This window comes from Pelobates fuscus, chromosome 1 (genome assembly GCF_036172605.1).
Source record: "Pelobates fuscus isolate aPelFus1 chromosome 1, aPelFus1.pri, whole genome shotgun sequence".
In the NCBI taxonomy this organism is placed as follows: Eukaryota; Metazoa; Chordata; class Amphibia; order Anura; family Pelobatidae; genus Pelobates; species Pelobates fuscus.
Genome location: NC_086317.1, coordinates 16,657,301 through 16,675,735, shown reverse-complemented (window position 1 = coordinate 16,675,735; position 18,435 = coordinate 16,657,301). Strand labels below are relative to the sequence as shown.

General features: G+C 39.4%; 1 protein-coding gene across 2 annotated transcripts in view; it reads left to right on the top strand.

Annotated features, from left to right (window-relative positions):
- The window catches only part of LSAMP (limbic system associated membrane protein), a 627,018-nt gene that overhangs the window by 278,102 nt on the left and 330,481 nt on the right, over nt 1-18,435 (top strand). For both annotated transcript variants that reach the window (XM_063446436.1, XM_063446429.1), the window contains exon 2: nt 7,969-8,201. In XM_063446436.1, coding sequence (XP_063302506.1) covers nt 7,969-8,201 — 233 coding nt within the window. The remainder of the gene's footprint in view (nt 1-7,968; nt 8,202-18,435) is intronic.

Genomic DNA, 18,435 nt, shown 5'->3' with positions numbered 1-18,435 from the left:
TATATTCGTGGGGCCAGAAAAAGAGATGATTGATGGTAAATGAAGATTAACGGTGGTCAGGGTGACAGCAATCACATGTTAATTTTATTCACAATTCTATATATATCTGTATATTTTATAAATAAATAAATATCATTTCTTTACTGCTCTTGCCTTTCCCCATCTATCGGTTACTAATTCTCACTTGCTATGTAAAGTGTATGGCATGAAAATGTAGACAGCAAAATATTCATAATATTTGTATGCAGTACACTGGCCCATCTTGAATCCCTTTTGGTTCACCTTAATAATTTTACCCCAAATGATTGCCTGAACAAAAGTTGTCTGAAACAAAATATCAAATGGATGAATCCGAAATAGGCTGAACCAAATATAATAATAATAATAATAATAATAATGGGATACTGTAGATGGTATTAGCATGAAACAAGCTTGTCTATATAAAAATGGCGAATTCAAGTTGAGAGCTGTTAAATAACGGTAGCATGGAGCTGTTACAAAGAATTGAGTGCTGAACCTGACTGACTAGTTTACAAACGGACAGAGATGATTAGACCTTTGTTATTTGACATTGCATGGGATAATGGAGACTCTTGTACTCGCAGGGTGCAAAATACCACCAAGAGAGTTCATTAAATTATCTAGGTCAGAGTGATAAACTACAGCACTGTGTGTATCGGTTGGTAATAACTTCGATAATTGTCTGCCAGACATAGGCCAATAACAGCCTGGGGAATGACGTTCCACAGGCCTAACATGATATGATGTTCTGCCGTTTTTAGTCAGTGATCCTATGTTAATGCTGGCTGTGAGTCCTGGGAAATGTATTTCAGAGTAACATTCAGTGCTCATTTAATCCTTCTCTATTTTTAATGCTTGCGGTGAACCTGAATTGATTGATTGATTAAATGATTGGTAGTGTGATTGATTTGTTTTGATATATTTCTTTTAATTTCCAAATTATATATATATTCTAATATTAGGGATTTTGAATTGTTCTAATTCCAGTTGCTAAACAGTGAATACATTTTGAAACAATTCAGGACAATTAAGGGCAAATTAGAACCCCCCCAAAAAATAAAAAATAAAATTACATTTGCTATTTTAGGCTTTGAGAATCAGTTTTTAATGTACCAACATTCACTGTTTAGCAAATAGATCTGAAAACTCGGATTATAAATGACACCGATCTGTTGCATGCTGCAGAATATATTTGCATCTTATAAATACAGAGAAAAAAAGAATTAATATGTGCAAAAGGAATCTTTGATTGTGACAGATACCACGTGTTAATAATACACTGAATCTTTCAGCAGACGGCTTGGAGGCATTGTCCACTCACATATTTGTGTCTTTCATGCAAATCCCCCCTTTGATTTCCATTCCATCACTCTGTAATTTTCAAAATGCTGTCTAATTGCTGTTAAGATATGGACCAGCTCCACAGACAATATCATAGATAGCACACAGATATGAAGTCTGGCAATATTGTGTAGTTAGTGAAGAGAAGGGATATGGATGGGGTGATATTGATTTGGAAGGTCCTTAGAAGGATTTAAAGGCTTTGTTTTCATTGTTTAATATCGGCCCAGAATGCACCAGTTGGCACATTGATTAAACAATTAACAATGTGAGGCGGCGATCAATGGGCTTAGCGTTACCTTGACAATATTGTGTAAACAAAGCCCTTTTAGAATGGCCTCAAATTCAGCTACAGAAGGGATTTTCCATTTTAACCTCAAGCTAATTTTACCAATGGATACTTGTTTATCTGCTAAGTGTGGTGGCCTTCCTTTTGACCTCTTTAAAGGACCACTGTCATCAAATTTCCATTTCTTTTTTTTTTTTTGTGTGTGTTTATTCCATTTACGTAATAAATGCAAATTGCGTATATAGAATTTTTTTCTAACAATTTTACTTTTTACCTGGCTGAGCGTCCATGTTGGGTTAGACTCTACCGTCCTTTGACCAACTGTTGCTCAACCAAGCTTGCCCTCTGCTGTGATTGCTACGTGTGAACCTGCTGCAGGCAAGTTAGGCTGAGCAGCAGTTGGTCAGATAAGAGTTAGGTCTGACCCAACATGGCCGCTCAGCCAGATAAAGTTACATTTTCTAAAAAAAATAATGAATATACATCATTACAAAAATTCCAACACGATAAATTAAATTTAATAAATGGTTAAAAAGTGAAAATTTGATGACAGTTGTCCTTAAAATGTAATTTTTGTTCCAAATTTAAGATCAAAATAGAAAGATACAGCATAGAGTCTTCTAGGTTACACAAGGCAATCATTTCAAACTCACCGTCTGCTCTTTTCATTACTGTTTGTTATATTCTGAGAATGAAGATCCAGTTCCCGCGATCGCCGGCTACATGTGGCGTATGAATATAATTCACTTAATACTCATCATTCTGCTATTAAATACATAGAATGGACAAAAACGTCACAGTCAGTCTGTTGTGTTGTTATTATGTTGCACTTGTAAATTGTAGAACTTCTATAAAGTAAAATAAATACTTTTAAAAGTCGCAGGTTTGTAGTTCCGCTAAACTGAGGCATTGACAAAAGAATAAAAAAAAAACAAGAGAACACAATTAGGAAAAACAATTACAGTATCTGTTTCAGGACTGTAAAATACTACATTGACACTCAGTGATTACAAACTTGCCGTATGTTGGAGTTTGTGACGCACTGCAGACAGAGTGGAGATAGAGATTAGGTAACAGATGTGGTGCCCTGTGTTGTTCGCTTTAAACCAGCAGAGCACAGAACATAAGGTGACAAACGCAGACTAGCTGCTTTGTTTGTTTGTTTCTGGTAAGTTTTTGATCTAAAACTTTGCCTCTGGCGTGAGAATTGGCTCCCAGCACTTCCTATCTCAAAGGCCACTTTGCAGTACAAACAATTATTTCCTTTAAACGTGTATCGCTAGTAGCAGAAGTATTTTTTAAAGTTTTCTTTTCCTCTTTCTGTCTGCAGAGAAAATAAACATGATTTTAATTAATATTCTAAGGCGGTGGTGTCCATCGAGAGCTAAAATCCTGACATGTTTTAAGATTTCTCTAATTAATATGTAATCAAAAACTGAACATGATGTAGAGTAAAGCAATGAGTTTTATCCTGCAAACGTGTTCACCACGGCCGTGGGGATGGAGATGGACACTCCTTAACTAATTAGCTTACAGAACTGGTTTACTTTTTGCCACAAGAAAAATATGTGCAAGCAAGTGGAATTTTATATGAGAGGTGCCATGGGGCATTATCATGTCATTGTCAAAAGCAAAAAAACAAAAGGAATAAAAAGTATAGAAAAGAAAAACATGTTTACAGTTGCATCTTGCTAAAGTGGCTTGGAAAATTTTAGAATCTGTCACCTAAAAACTAGGGCGAGTTTTGAAAATCCTATTGTGGATCCATTAAAATGTAATATACATTGTAGAACGGTGCCAGTTCAAGTTGTAGAAATATACGCATCACACAACAAGAGCCTTTTTTCTAAGATGCACAAAGATTTTAAATGAGAACTACAGGTGAACTTGGTTAAAGGGACACTATAGTCACCTGAACAACTTTAGCTTAATGAAGCAGTTTTGGTGTATAGATCATGCCCCTGCAGCCTCACTGCTCAATTCTCTGCCGTTTAGGAGTTAAATTACTTTGTTTATGAACCCTAGTCACACCTCCCTGCATGTGACTTGCACAGCCTTCCTAAACACTTCCTGTAAAGAGTCATCTAAAGTTTATATTTTCTTTATTGTAAGTTCTGTTTAATGTAGATTTTCTTATCCCCTGCAATGTTAATAGCTTGCTAGACCCTGCAAGAGCCTCCTGTATGTGATTAAAGTTCAATTTACAGAGCAAGGGATGAAATTGTTTAAGGTTAATTACATCTGATTTAAAGTGAAACCATTTTTTTTTCATGCAGGCTCTGTCAATCATAGCCAGGGGAGGTGTGGCAAGGTCTGCATAAGCAGAAACAAAGTGATTTAACTCATAAATAGCAGAGAATTGAGCAGTGACACCTGAGAGGCATGATCTATACACCAAAACTGCTTCATTAAGCTAAAGTTGTGTAGGCGACTATAGTGTTCCTTTAAGGACCTCATTCAGTGTCATCTAAACCATTTTCATTTTCTGAGTTCAGGTAAGGTATGTGAATTGTAGAAAATAACCCAAAGCACACAGATAAAAGATTTGTATTCATACAGTGATTTGATAAAACCTGTAGAAATAAAGTACAAACAGTAGATTAGGCATGTAGACAACAGATGACATCCCCACATCCCCATCAGATGCAATAGTAAGTGCTCAAATCTGAAACCCACAAACCCATAACAATATAGTCATACTAACCCCGAGCAGGAGATACAGCAACCCCAACGTTTCGGCGTCTTGCCTTCCTCAAGAGGTATGTGAATTGACCTTAATAACATGAATATCTAATGATAAGGGGAAATAATTTGTGTATATTCAGGCTGACATTAGTCTGATTTAATTCAGAGTAGACAAAACCCCACAGTGCCATCCCAACATATTTCCTAGAGGTAAAGGTCATTAGTGGTGCTGCCAAATGCACATTACAAATATTAATTTTACAGATATCCACGGGTGAAAAAAGAATTGTGTTACTTTGTTTCAAAATCACTTTGAATCTGTCCATTTATGCAGATTTTTTTTTTCCTTTGGACACAAAGTGCTATTTATTGAATAACCATGTTACCACGCTGTTGTGTCTGTAGTCCATATACTTTTGGGGAAAAAGACTTTTAACAAAACTAGTAATTTGGGGGGAAATGACAAGGTATTGGTACATTTTAGGCCAAGAGAGATGAATTGCAGCAATAGCTGACTTGGAGATTGTTGTTTGTTTGTTTTTTTCTCAATTTAACTTTTTTGGCCTAGAATTTGTAATGCCCCTGTGAATTCTCCACAATTTCTCATAGATTAGATAGTCTTCTGCCACTTAATATAGTCATTAGAGCTTACATTTACTTTGTGACAGCGAAGATACTGTCACTCTCTGGGGATTTTAAACAACCAGAGCCGGTTTCCTTATATTTATCTGTCTGCTTCAGAGGCAGAAATATTGAAGTGGATATCAAGGGTTTAGCTTCCACACCGGCCACCTGCAACTACTGCAGAATTAACAACACCGGTGCACAACAGCGTAAGGTGGGCAGATATACACAATGTAAAATATTACCAGCACAACACGCAAAGAAATGAACCCAAACAATACTGTCTTTCTTGAGAACTGCATGCCACTTTGAAAAAAATACACAAAAGAAAAGCAAGGAATTCAAGCAGAAAAGTGAAAAAAATGAATGTGTTTTAGATTCTGTTAGTGAGGAGAGGCTGTGATTTATAGCCCAGTCTTTGGTGATCTGTCAGTGTCTTGTCTGTTCCAGGGCAGTTGCTCTGTATCCACCATTGTAATTAAAGAAACAAGGGCTTGTGGAAGCTGCAAAATCATTTTCTTACATTATAGTACACGTTTTTCATGTTTTCATTTTTTAATAATTCTGCCAAAAATACGGCGAAATCAAAACAGTTCAATAAATGAGATAGAGGAATGAGACCCCGACCTTGTTCTTGGATCATCGGCAACTGGCTATTAAATCCTTCTTCCTACCCTCGGTTCTTGACTGGTGGGAATTATTTATGTCGAATTTACATCATTTTTATGACACTGAAACATATTATTGAAATGAAAGAAAGAGAAAGAAAGAAAAGAAAGAGACCTCACAAGAGAGAACGAAAGAAAAAGCAGACATCGAATGTGCTTGTGGACCATAAAATAATGGAACTCTTTATAACGAGCTGAATTCAGGCTCGCTGGTATTTCAAATGGTGGGAGGCAGGCAAAATGTGGGTGATAGGTGCAATGGTAATAGGGAATCAGAGAAAGAGGTCGCGCAGTGGAAGAACTATGGTGAGTAGGAAAGACAATAAGACAATGGTTAAGAGATGAGATTGACGAAGTTCGGATGACATCATAGCAGAAGTGGTTGACTAGAAATTTGATGGGAGATTATTTTTCTAGTAGCCGAGTGAGAATGAATTGAAGCAGTGAGGGGTAAAGTAAAAGTTACAAAGTTGAGGTAATGAAGACAAGTATATAATGGTTCGAGAACAGCTAATGTGAGTCAAGGTTGGGGATTGATTTGAGAACAAGAGAAAATAAAAATAAAAATACGCCGTTGCTGGATTGGAACGCAGCGGAGTTCATGCAGAATGAGATAGGTTGCGGAATTTGTTGAACTGGACAGATACGCAGATAGAATAAGAAATATATCCCTGGCATCCTGTTCCATCGCCATGGAAGGTAACCCATATAGACTTCATTAAGTACGCCTGAAACGCCTTATGAAGCAGATCAGACAGACGGCCAGATCTTGCCATATCTATTTTTATTTTCTTTCCTGGACATCAATAAAGGTGATGTAAAACAAGTTAGTTATGTATTCATGGTTTGATTGAATTAGAATGCATTGTTCTATTTATTTTAGAATTTTATAAAAATAACAAAGAGATTAAGCAGTCAAATTGGTCGAGAAGATTGTTGTTTACAAGTGTTTCTTTCCCGTGTTATAGATTCCATATGGCAATATTGCAAGGATAGGAATGTGAAGTTGAAAGCTGAAAAAATTCCTTTGACATTGATCAAAATATTTGCATTTGATTAAAGCAGGGCTCCGTCAAGTTTAACGTTTCATTGGACCAACTCCCCAAGCTCCTGCCAGTCACAGTCTGGGGTGACGCATTGAGTTTAACTATTTCCAATTGCAGTGTTTCTAAAATCTCATATTGAAGTGGCAGATACATTTCAATAGTTGGATTTTAGATTCCCCATTTATGATTTACTAAAGAAACTTGAGGTCGGCAGACAATAACGCCGTGAATGAAACTAAATAGCATGTTTGAGCTGTAATCAGATTAATAAGCAATATTTGTGCCTTAATGCTCACGTTATGTTACTTGATGTGTCATTTATAAGGCAGATCAAAGGTAATAGCATAATTCACACCTGCTGCGGGTACATAGCTTCCTGCAAAAAATATAGACAACTTCAAATTCAGCTAACACGGCTTGAAAGGTGATACTCTGTTAAACACTCACAACAATAGCAAAATGTCACAAATATCGTTTTTACCATTTGTTTCTTATGATGATTAAGTACTCCATCTATTTTGTGTGTGCTGATACAAATCGTTCGATGTACAGTATGTTGTCTGTGTGTTGTGCTGTGTAAATCCTAATAATAATACAATTAGTATTTTGAAATATCGACAGTGGATTACCAGATCCATCATGTGGCCCTGATCCCACATCAGCTCTTGCATGTTGGGCTCTGTAAACAATATTCTGCCCTGTTGTATGTAGCATTCATATGGCCAATGGGGGAAACTGTTAATCAAAGCAATACCTATTGGATGTCTTCTTTTCTATGGCAGCATATGAATTATGCATACAGTTTTTCAGGGGAGGGTTTTTCATACATCACACTAATACATAAACAATTATTATCAGGGTTATTTACCAAGTGAGAATTCAGAGTTAAATTAAAGAGAAGTTAACATTTTAAAATCACCTTGAATTCACATGGAATGCTCAGTTTAGTGAATAAATAGGGAAAGGCTGGTAACCCAGTTTAAAGGTGAAGTTATCATGTTTGTCAAACTGAAATATACTCTGTAATAAGGTTTCTCAGGAACAAGATGGCTGCTTCCAGCAACAATGTATCATTTTTTTTTAATGTATGAGTATTATATTGTAACTGAATTAAATGGTCACTACACAAATTACAAAGACAATACGCACAAAACATGATTGAAATATTTCTAGTTTCATACATTATTAACAAATAAGCATCAATTAAAAAAGTACTTATTTAAAAATATATATTTTTTATGTGTATATTTGCTTTAATTTCTCATCTATGTTTATTGCTTTGCTTATTCCATAGATGTTTTGTGGAAGACAAGAGCTACAAGGTAGCTTGGTTGAACCGTTCAGGCATTATCTTCGCCGGACAAGACAAGTGGTCCCTTGACCCACGAGTAGAACTTGACAAGAGAAGCGTGCTCGAGTACAGTCTCCGCATCCAGAAAGTGGACGTCTACGATGAGGGACCTTACACTTGCTCCGTACAGACACAGCATCACACTAAGACCACCCAGATCTATCTCATAGTACAAGGTAGGGGGAGTCTACGCCTGGTCAAAGAATATGTTCATGTTTAATATTTATATCGAATTTATCCAAAACAAGATGTACGAGAGGCATTAAGACTCAACGCACATCAAATAAACATTTTTCTTTTTCTTTTTCAATTTAATTTGCAAATGCTTACTTGGAAACTAAAAATGCTCTGCCTTATCGCAGCAAACCTTCTAAAACCAAAAATAAGATACATGTATGTTTAATTACTTACGGATGAATATATATCACCAGCTCATCAATTTACAAAGGGTTCAAATTATCCAAATTCTAGAAATACACCTGGATTTATTTAGTAATATGGGACAGCTGACAGGGAAACTGCTAATTCTAGGTGAATATAGCTAAAATTGCTGAATCATCCTAATCTGCTAATTTTCCAGTTTGTCTATTTTGGCATGCTACGTGCAATTTCCTTGTCATGTATCTATAACTCTTTGATATTTACACAATTTCTAGAAGGAAGAATTGTAAAATATCAATCTTTCTTTCTTCAATCTGTAACATTGGCTGTCAGGCAGACAGTAACTAGAAGCCCTTCCTCCTTATATCCTTCGATTCTCGAATGATCTCAAGAGGGCACCAAATGCAGCTAATGCTTCTTGTTGAGAAGCATTAGATTGGAACATGACAACTATTGCCACTTGACTGCTGTGTGTCCTCAATAATTCTCTGACAGAATCATCTGTCTTGACAAAATGAATTAGGATTAATGACTTAGTCCTGGGAGCATCGCTTAGTCTGAGGACTCTGTCTCAGCATTAGTAGAATAGTTTTATGGCTTTTTTTTAATTATTAAGAAGAAAATCCAGAGAGTGTCAGCATCTGAAAATAATTAAAGGTTCACTTTAAAAACGTACCACGTCCATGACGTATAACTGCGGGAATTTGATTTCAAGAGAGTTTGTGACTCATGAGTTACCTGCTCACAGCCTGGTTTACAGGTAGCCATGCTATGGATAAACTGATAGCAGGTGTGGTGTGGTTACCTGCTTATTGGTCAGTCCCAACAGCCTTGTGTGATGAGTGGAACTTTGGCTGGTGAATAAACTACGTATTTATTGGGCATATTTCCTGCTGGGAAAACCCAATAAACGAGAATGAGAAGGTCTGCCAGAGGTTTGGTTTTCTTGTTTATTTCTCTTTTGTTTTGCATATTGTTTTGAATGCTTAATCTTTATAATGCGTTAAATTGTTTCTTTTCTAGCTTCCATTTCTTCATAGAAAGTATTTTCTAATCAGTTTAATAGATGGTTTCACCTTTGTGTATCTACAATCTATGGCGTTCTACCAGCATGGAATTACTCCCAACAATGCATTCAGGAAAATATTTGGGATCGTATTTCTTAGCATTTCCTTCAGCGTAGAACTAAAATACAATAATGTAAGATAGAGCTGCTGATGAAATGCTTTAGATTGCAATTAAATATAGGCTTGAGAAAAATGAAGCTTCTGCAAACTTACCTTGATCATTTGACTAATAAGAGCCTTAACCTCCCTGGCGGTATGATTATGTCAGGAATTTTGTACCAAAAGCGGTACCATTTTTTTGCATTTGAATTACCCGCCCAGTTCCGCCCCCATGTCAGGCATGTCAATCAAATTTTAATTAATCAAATCACATAATTACGTTAAAAGATTATTTAAATAAACATGTAGAATTTTAATATATATGCATTTATAGGTATTTAAATTCTACGTGTATACTAATGTAATCTTTTATGTAATTATATGTATTTATCTATATATATATATTTGCGCTTATTTGTATTTTATATATATATATATATAGATATATATAGAATGTCATTCTAAGTGTATTTTGTTACCGATATATATATATTAATAACAAAATACAGTTAGAATGAAATTACATATGCATATATAATTTATATTAAATTTTGTTTCAATATTTTATTTATTTATTTTATTATTTTATTTATTTATTATTTTAATTATACGTATTTATATATAATATATATATATATGTACATCTATTATATATATTATATATACATATTATATATATATATATATATATATATATATAAAAATATATTTAATTTATTTTTACACTTGTCTTTTTTTATTTTTTTTATACTTCCCACCAACTTCTGATATTTCAAACAGTCCCCCTGCTGGCAGATCCACAGCCAGCTATAGGGGGCCATGTGATCGCTCTTTGAGAGCGATCACATGACCCCCGGGGGCCTGATTTGCCGTGGGAGGGCTGCCTGGGCAATGAGGCAGTCCTCCCGAAGCGGATCGCGGCGGAGGTAAGTAAATCTTAGCCCGCTTAGTACCTTATCTTAGTACCGCTTCTGGCAGCGAAAATTAACCCCGAGTCACGCTCGGGAATACCGCCAGGGAGGTTAAAATCACCGGTTCAGTGCATGAACACTTGTTAGATTTTATTGAATTGAAAACATAGAGAATGTAAAAAGCACTAATTTCACCTTCTTCTCGCAGTTAGGTATCTCCAGCTATACAGCGCTACTAACAGCCACGCTTTGTTGTCAATAAATATTGAGCGCTATAAATGTGTCCGTGATTGACTGGTGATGTCAAGGTTCCCAGCTGTTTTCATATTCTCTGTATTTGGGTGTAGGTAAATTTGGGGTGATTTTACCAAGGAAAGGGTATATTTACTTAATAGTGACAATTTGTGATTTAGCAAAATAATTGATAAATCTCAACCAAATTAGAAGAATTGGAGTATATTCAAAAACTGTGTTGGAAATCATTTTTAACCAGTTAGTTCCTCTTTCTCCCCAATATCACATCTTTCTCCCCAATATCATATCACTTAGTGTATCACCATCTATGGGAGTTAAGACATCACAACACAGAAAGTGTGTGGTTCAAGAGGGGACAAAGTGTGATACTGATTACATGCAGTATTGAGTGCTCCTGAAATGGTAGCATATATATAAAGAGTAGCCTCGCACACATTAACTTTGAGTTTACACATCACACATGGGCGAGTGCTGAAGATGTGTTCTTGGGTATAATTGCTCTACAATAATTTTTCCAGCCACAAGCATGTTTAATAGACTTGTAGATTAATTTTGCAATTCATCCGATTCCTAAGAAATCTGCCAATTCACACAGAGATGCAGATACTCTGGTGGTTCACCCTGACATAATGAATTTTGTCAGACTCACCATGAGATCTAAATAATCTAATCTACCCATTCACCCAGAAAATCTTCCTGTGCACCCTAAGATGTTGGCCATCTGACTCTCATTCCTACACTTTGATATCTGCCCGTTCAACTAGGAACAATGAGAATGGGCCCATTCAAACTGAATCTGTGCCTTCACACAGTGAATCTTGAATATCTACACACTAATCCAGAGACCTGGAAACAGCTGGAGCTAACTTGTTAAGTCCTAACAAGATACAAACCTTAAAAGCCAACAATCGTAATCAAGAGTAAAGGAGATCTAACTTTTTAAACTTAGAAAAAACGCAATATATGACCACCTCTGCGTAAAGGAATGTTAATATCGGCACGTTGAATATTGAGCAAAGAATGAATTTAATTAATTGTCGAATACAAAAATGCTTTGCAATCTATATGACACTAGAGATGTTAACCCGTTGAGATTCAGAAACCCAGCTCCAAGCAGCAGGAAGGTGACGTCTTCTCTCTGGGGTCAGCAAACTACAGGAATCATTTCTGAATCCGAAGTCGGTTTGTAACCTACGCTAACCGTTTACTTTCTAAATTTCTTGTGAGACCCAGAACGCATTTCTTGGGTTTAATAGTGAAACCTTGGAGATTTTTTTTTTTTTTTTTTTTACTCTGATAAATCAAATTGAAATGAGAACTAATTTAATACAAAATGTAATTTGCTGATTCAGGATTAATAATTAATTGGGGAAGAGAAGAATAAAATTACTCTTCTCCAGAAGCTTTCTGACTGCCCTGTTCATATTTCAATACCCTGAATAATAATTTCACTTCAAACTTTATTGTCATTTATTACACCTAATCTGCTTGCACATCCATTCGGTCCCTCGTAGAAGCCACTTATTGTGGGTAGGCCAGCTGTTTCGAGCGTACGAGGGCATCAAATGCTCTGGAAAAATAAAAAGTGACATTGCACTTAATTTTGTGTTTGTGCCTTCACACCCACACTGCATCTTACTGTGTGTTTTATTGCCAAGGAGTTCTGTGAACTGTGAGTGTTATCGATGGTTAGTTTTATCAAGCACTTTGCCCATTGTACATTATTGCTGAGAAACTCGCAATGGACACCATGTTACTGTGAGTGTAGCTGGTGTTTTAATGATTGCTTTTAAAGCTTTTTTTAGATGTACCCCCAATAAAAAAAAAAAATGCATAATTGAATGCATGAATGTTTTCATTAAGGGTATATCTACTGAACAGTGATTTCTAGGGGATTTGGGAAGTGGAGCGTGCCTTAACCCCTTAAGGACCAAACTTCTGGAATAAAAGGGAATCATGACATGTCACACATGTCATGTGTCCTTAAGGGGTTAAATTGGTAGATATACACTCATTCAGACTGCACATTAGTGTGAGTGCAATTGCTATGGAGCTCTATCACACATAAAAATATATAATAACATTTCTAATACAAATATTGGGGATTATTAAGTGAGAATATTTAACACAGTCCATTGGTTTGCATGGTGATAGCTCCACGTCTTTTATAAAAAAAGCCGATATGACAATCTGTTTGAGCACTCCTATCAGTTAGACCACGTTATACGAAGGACAAGCTAACGTGTTCTAAAGGGCAGCTGCTATTAATATCTGAACCAGATATTCACTAAACGTTGGCACCAACGCATTCATAGAACCAACCACTGTTACTATGTATTGAATAATTTGCCTGCAGAACCTGACAGTTGTGATGCTTGTCTCCATGGTCCATTTGAGTAGATCATATCACTCCTGACTTCCCTGTCACTGTAAGAATAAAAACTCTCTATAAAGCCATGTATGTCACCCATACGACAGTATATAATGTCTGTATCCATGCTACGGCCGTAGATCACTCATCATATTGAAAATGTCCGAAGTCAGGTGAATGTAGTTGAAATGTGATTTATTGACACAGCTCGGCCTTGGTGATTGCTCTCTCATGCATTATCTGATACATCCACTGGCCTTTATTATTAGATTCTAGGTCAAAGACTCAAATCAGAGCTCACGCTGTGTAATATCCTACAGCTGACATTATCACTGAGCAAAAGGTGTGAAATTAAATTGTAACCTACTGTTTACAGACATGCTAACAGACTCAAACCCACCTGTGTACTCTTCCTCCTGTAATCCCTTCTCGCAGTCATAGCTAACCTCGTCACACGAGAACTACATTTCCTCAGGACTGAGATGGCATTGTGGGGAATGTAGTCCATAAACATGTAGGGGGACCACATTAACCATCACTGGCCTTGTTGTTTAAAAGAGAGATGACATCTTATAGAAGGGTGAGTCAGCTTTGGCCAAGCTCAAAAAGTTCCTTCATGACCCTGTAACAAACGGCATTGTTAAACAACAAAGCTTCTAGTTGCAGACCAAGATTTAACGGTCAGCACAGTGAGGAAGAAACAGATTAAAAAAAGAAAACAACATTCAATCATGAAACGAAAAGATGAAATATGACCCAAGGACCCTCCTGAATCCCAGAGATATGACATAGCTCCTAAAAATAGCTGCATTGTCTGCGGCTTTCTATCACTGCCACTTGGTTGCTTTTTTAATTGGTGGCCATAGCGGGCACAGTAATGTAGTTGAAGGAATTTCAGAATGAGAGGTTGAGATTTTCTGTAGGTAACAATTTCTTTATTCTCTTCTGTTATATATACATTACGTGTTCTGGCTTTTAACAAAGCTCTGAGGGGAACATATGATTCTGTTATAAACAAAACCAGAAATAATTACATCATTCGCCAAAACCCTCTTCCTGATTGCCGCATAACCTGCAATTCCACAAACCTTTGACAGTGTGTAACATAAACGACAATATATAAATCTAACAGCGAGTAGAATAAACACAATTCCCATAATCCACATGTAGGCAGGGCCGGTGCAAGGATTTTTGCCGCACTAGGCAAAAAAAATGTTGCCGCCCCCCATATGTCCTGCCCACCATGTGACATCACAATGCCCCACCCATATGCTCTGCCATATGGGCCAATGTCAGTCTTCACAAAGTGTCTTTTATCTGAAAAGACTGTTTACATTAAAAAGCCTACAGGCACAGGCTATAGACACCAGAACCACTACATTATGCTGTAGTGCTTCTGGTGACTATAGTATCCATTTAATGTGAGGTAAATTAGAGATTAGTGCCACTTATAATATATTGGATTGCCTACTTACCACCAGATGAGGACAAGAGGCTGATGATGGGCTCAGTCTGGCTCCACAGGTCTGGTGTAGAAGAGGCTCTCTGGAGACTGTTTTTAACAGTACTCACAACAATTAACGAACAGGAAGCAGCTCCATTTTGTAGGGCACCTTACACAGCTCAAGGTCTGGGCCCCCAGGGCTTGACTGTGAGTATGCCTACAATGCCCATCCATAAATACCTACATGGCCCACCCATGAGTTCTCTCACAGGAAGTGGAGTGTATGTGTGTAGGGGATGTTTTATGTGTTATTGTAGAGGATGCAATGTGTGTGTGTTCTTATGGAATGTAGTGTATAGGGTACCAATTTGTGTAAGGGATGTAGTGTGTTTATAGGGGATGCAGTGTGTGTTTGCGTGTAAGGAATGCATTGTATGTTTCTGTGTGTGAGTGTCTGTGTTAGGGGTGCAAGGTGTGTTTCTGTGTAGGTAATTTAATGCAGTGTGTGTCTGTAAGGGGTGCATTGATTGTGTAAGAGATGCATTTTGTTTCTGTGTGTAAGAGAATGAGTGTTTATGTGAACGTAAGGGATGCATTGTGTGTTTCGGGTGTGTCTGTGTGTGAGTTGGAATGCATTGTATGTTTCTGTGTGTGTGTGGGGGGGGATGCATTATGTATGTGTGTAATGTAAAAGAGAGGATTTGTGGGGTAGGATAGGGACTGAGAGGGGAGCAGCTCTTTATTTTTTTAAATTTTCATAGTGCTCTCCCCTCCTGTCAATTATTGATTTCCCCTTCCCTCCTGTCCCTCCGTGTTCTCCCCTTCTGTCCCTTAGTGCTCTCCCTTGGCCCCCTGCCCGTCTGCAGTCCCCCCTTGGTGGTCTTCTCAGCTCCCCCCTCTCCCCCTTAGTGGTCCTCCCTCTCCCAAACCCCTCAGTAGACCTTCCCCTCCTCCCCCACCCACTTAGTGGTAATCTCCCCCCCAGTGGTCATTACCCTCTCCCCCCCCCTTAGTGGTCCTTACCCTCCTCCCCTCTCCTTAGTGGTCTTCCCTCCTTACACCCCTTTGGTATTTCTTCCCCCCCCTTAGTGGTCCTTACTCCCCCCTCCCCCAGTGGTCCTTACTCCCCCCTCCCCTAGTGGTCCTTACTCCCCCTCCACTAGTGGTCCTTACCCCCCCCTCCCCTCCCCTAGTGGTCCTTACTCCCCCCTCCCCTCCCCTCCCCTCCCCTAGTGGTCCTTAGGTAACTCCCCCCTCCCCTCCCCTCCCCTCCCCTAGTGGTACTTACCCCCCTCCCCTAGTGGTCCTTACTCCCCCCTCCCCTAGTGGTTCTTACCCCACCCTCCACTAGTGGTCCTTACCCCCCTCCACTAGTGGTACTTACCCCCCACCCCTAGTGGTCCTTACTCCCCCCTCCCCTAGTGGTTCTTACCCCACCCTCCACTAGTGGTCCTTACCCACCTCCACTAGTGGTCCTTAACCCCCCTTCCCCTAGTGGTCCTTACCCCCCTTCTCCCCTAGTGGTCCTTACGCCCCCCCTCCCCTAGTGGTCCTTACTCCCCCCTCCACTAGTGGTCCTTACTCCCCCCTCCACTAGTGGTCCTTACTCCCCCCTCCACTAGTGGACCTTACCACCCCCCCTCCCCTAGTGGTCCTTACCCTCCCCTCCCCTAGTGGTCCTTACTCCCCCCTCCCCTAGTGGTCCTTACTCCCCCCCTCCACTAGTGGTCCTTACCACCACCGCTCCCCTAGTGGTACTTACCCTCCCCTCCCCTAGTGGTCCTTACTCCCCCTTCCCCTAATGGTCCTTACTCCTCCCCCCTCCCCTCTTGGTTCTTACCCCCCTCCCCTCCCCTAGTGGTCCTTACTCCCCCCATCCCCTCCCCTAATGGTCCTTACTCATCCCCCCTCCCCTATTGGTTCTTACCCCCCTCCCCTAATGGTCCTTACTCCTCCCCCCCCTCCCCTCTTGGTTCTTACCCCCCCCCTACTTCCTGCCTATGTAGCGTGGCCGGGCGGCGCGGGACAGGAACCTCTGTTTCCTGTACCCGGCCGCCGGGGGACCGATGAGAAGTGCTCACTCAGTGAGCACTTCCTGTCAGTCCGCCGGCGGCCGAATACAGGAAACAGAGGTTCCTGTCCCGCGGTCCGCGCAGCCCGGCCACGCTACATTGAGAGACCGGCAGGAGGGAGCGCTCTGCGCTTCCCTCCTGCCGGTCACTCAAACCCGGCCGCCCTCCACACAGCAGTGCTGCGCCACCTGGGGCTTGCTAAAGCGCTCAGGCGGCGCAGCATGAGGAGCAGCAGCGGGGACTCCGGGCAAAGGGATCCGGCGCCCCCTGCTAAGTTGCGCCCTAGGCGGCTGCCTAGGTCGCCTTACAGGTGGCGCCGGCCCTGCATGTAGGCCATAGAATGAACTAAATATCTCACAATCCTCTAACATCGTAACATTTCCTACAACCCTCATCATTCTCAGACAACCTGTAGAATGTTCTACAACCACCAAAATCCCCAGGTGCCCCACTATGCTCTGTTTTTCATCTGCATTAATTGAGTACAAAACAGTAAACAGAAAACATAATCTATCTGTCCGTTTATCTATCCGCCCGTCCGTCCGTCCATCCGTCTGTCTATCTTTCTCTCACACACAATGGGTGCCCGAGAATGACCGTTTTTTTCTCATGTTTGTTAAACCTCTGGCTGCAGAATAATACCGTCTGTTCTCCTGTGAGGTTAACCTCCCTCGAATTTGGTAAAAATATTTCCAGTAGTGGTAGGAAGTAGAGAAAGGGAGTGAAACTGTGGCTCACACAGATAATGCTGTACTTGTGATTTCCTGCCAGCAAGAAGGATATTCTGGGAGCTGTGGTCTAAAATTATTTGGTGGTGGGCAACCTCATTTCAATAATATATCGAAACAAATTTTAGATTGAAACAAAAAATATAAGAAGTCTAAGAACAAGCAAGAGCATAGAGAAACCTTGAACCTCGGTTAGCCGCCACTCAGGTCTCAAAAATGTTTTTGCTTACTTGTGACATTACAAAGAGAACCCACTACCATTAACAGGTCCGATTAAGGACCCGCCAGATCCCAAATGTGGGAAAGTTCTATATGCTCAACTGTATATTGTGGACAGTCTACAGGTTATAAGACCAAAGAAGAAGTGTTTCTTTTACATATTTTTTTTTTAATTCTTTATTTTGTTGTGCATGGGATAACAGATGCATACCTGCAATGCCGCAACAGCTGTCACAGGCAATTGGAAAACAAGCATAAGTCAACAGTTGCATGGCATTTATAGAAAAGCACATTTTTATATTTTATGAAACAAACTGAATACAGGCTGATCATATATATGTCTATCTTAGTGGGTCTTAGTGGATCAACAAGCGTAAGACAATAAACATACAGTGGTACTTAAGTATAAAAAAAAAAATAGGTGAAGACATGCAAATAGTGTCTGTGTAGCTGGATTTCGCTGCTTAAGTTGCCTGAGCTGGATTTTATCGAGTTAAATGCTGAAAAAAACGATTTGTAAGAAGGTATCTATGCTAAACGTGCATACTGTGGTAGCTGTGCTCAAGGCTAGACATTTATGGCTGTGTGAGTTTACTAACAGCTTACATTTAGTGTATTATGAGTGTATTCTCTAAGCCTCACTGTGGCAAGAGTAAGTTAAAAGGTTGTAACAATTAATCACGATTAAGTAGAGAAGAGGATGCAGCTGGGGTACTTTTGCCTCTGTCCTTGGGGAAAGAGAGTCTCTGCTTTGTAGGCAGGGTCACGGACTGCAATCCGGGTTGCATCAGCCGATGCCCGTTCTGGGTAGTGGCATGGCACAAACCGGAAGGTCCCATAGAGCTGCGGTGTCACGGGCCAAG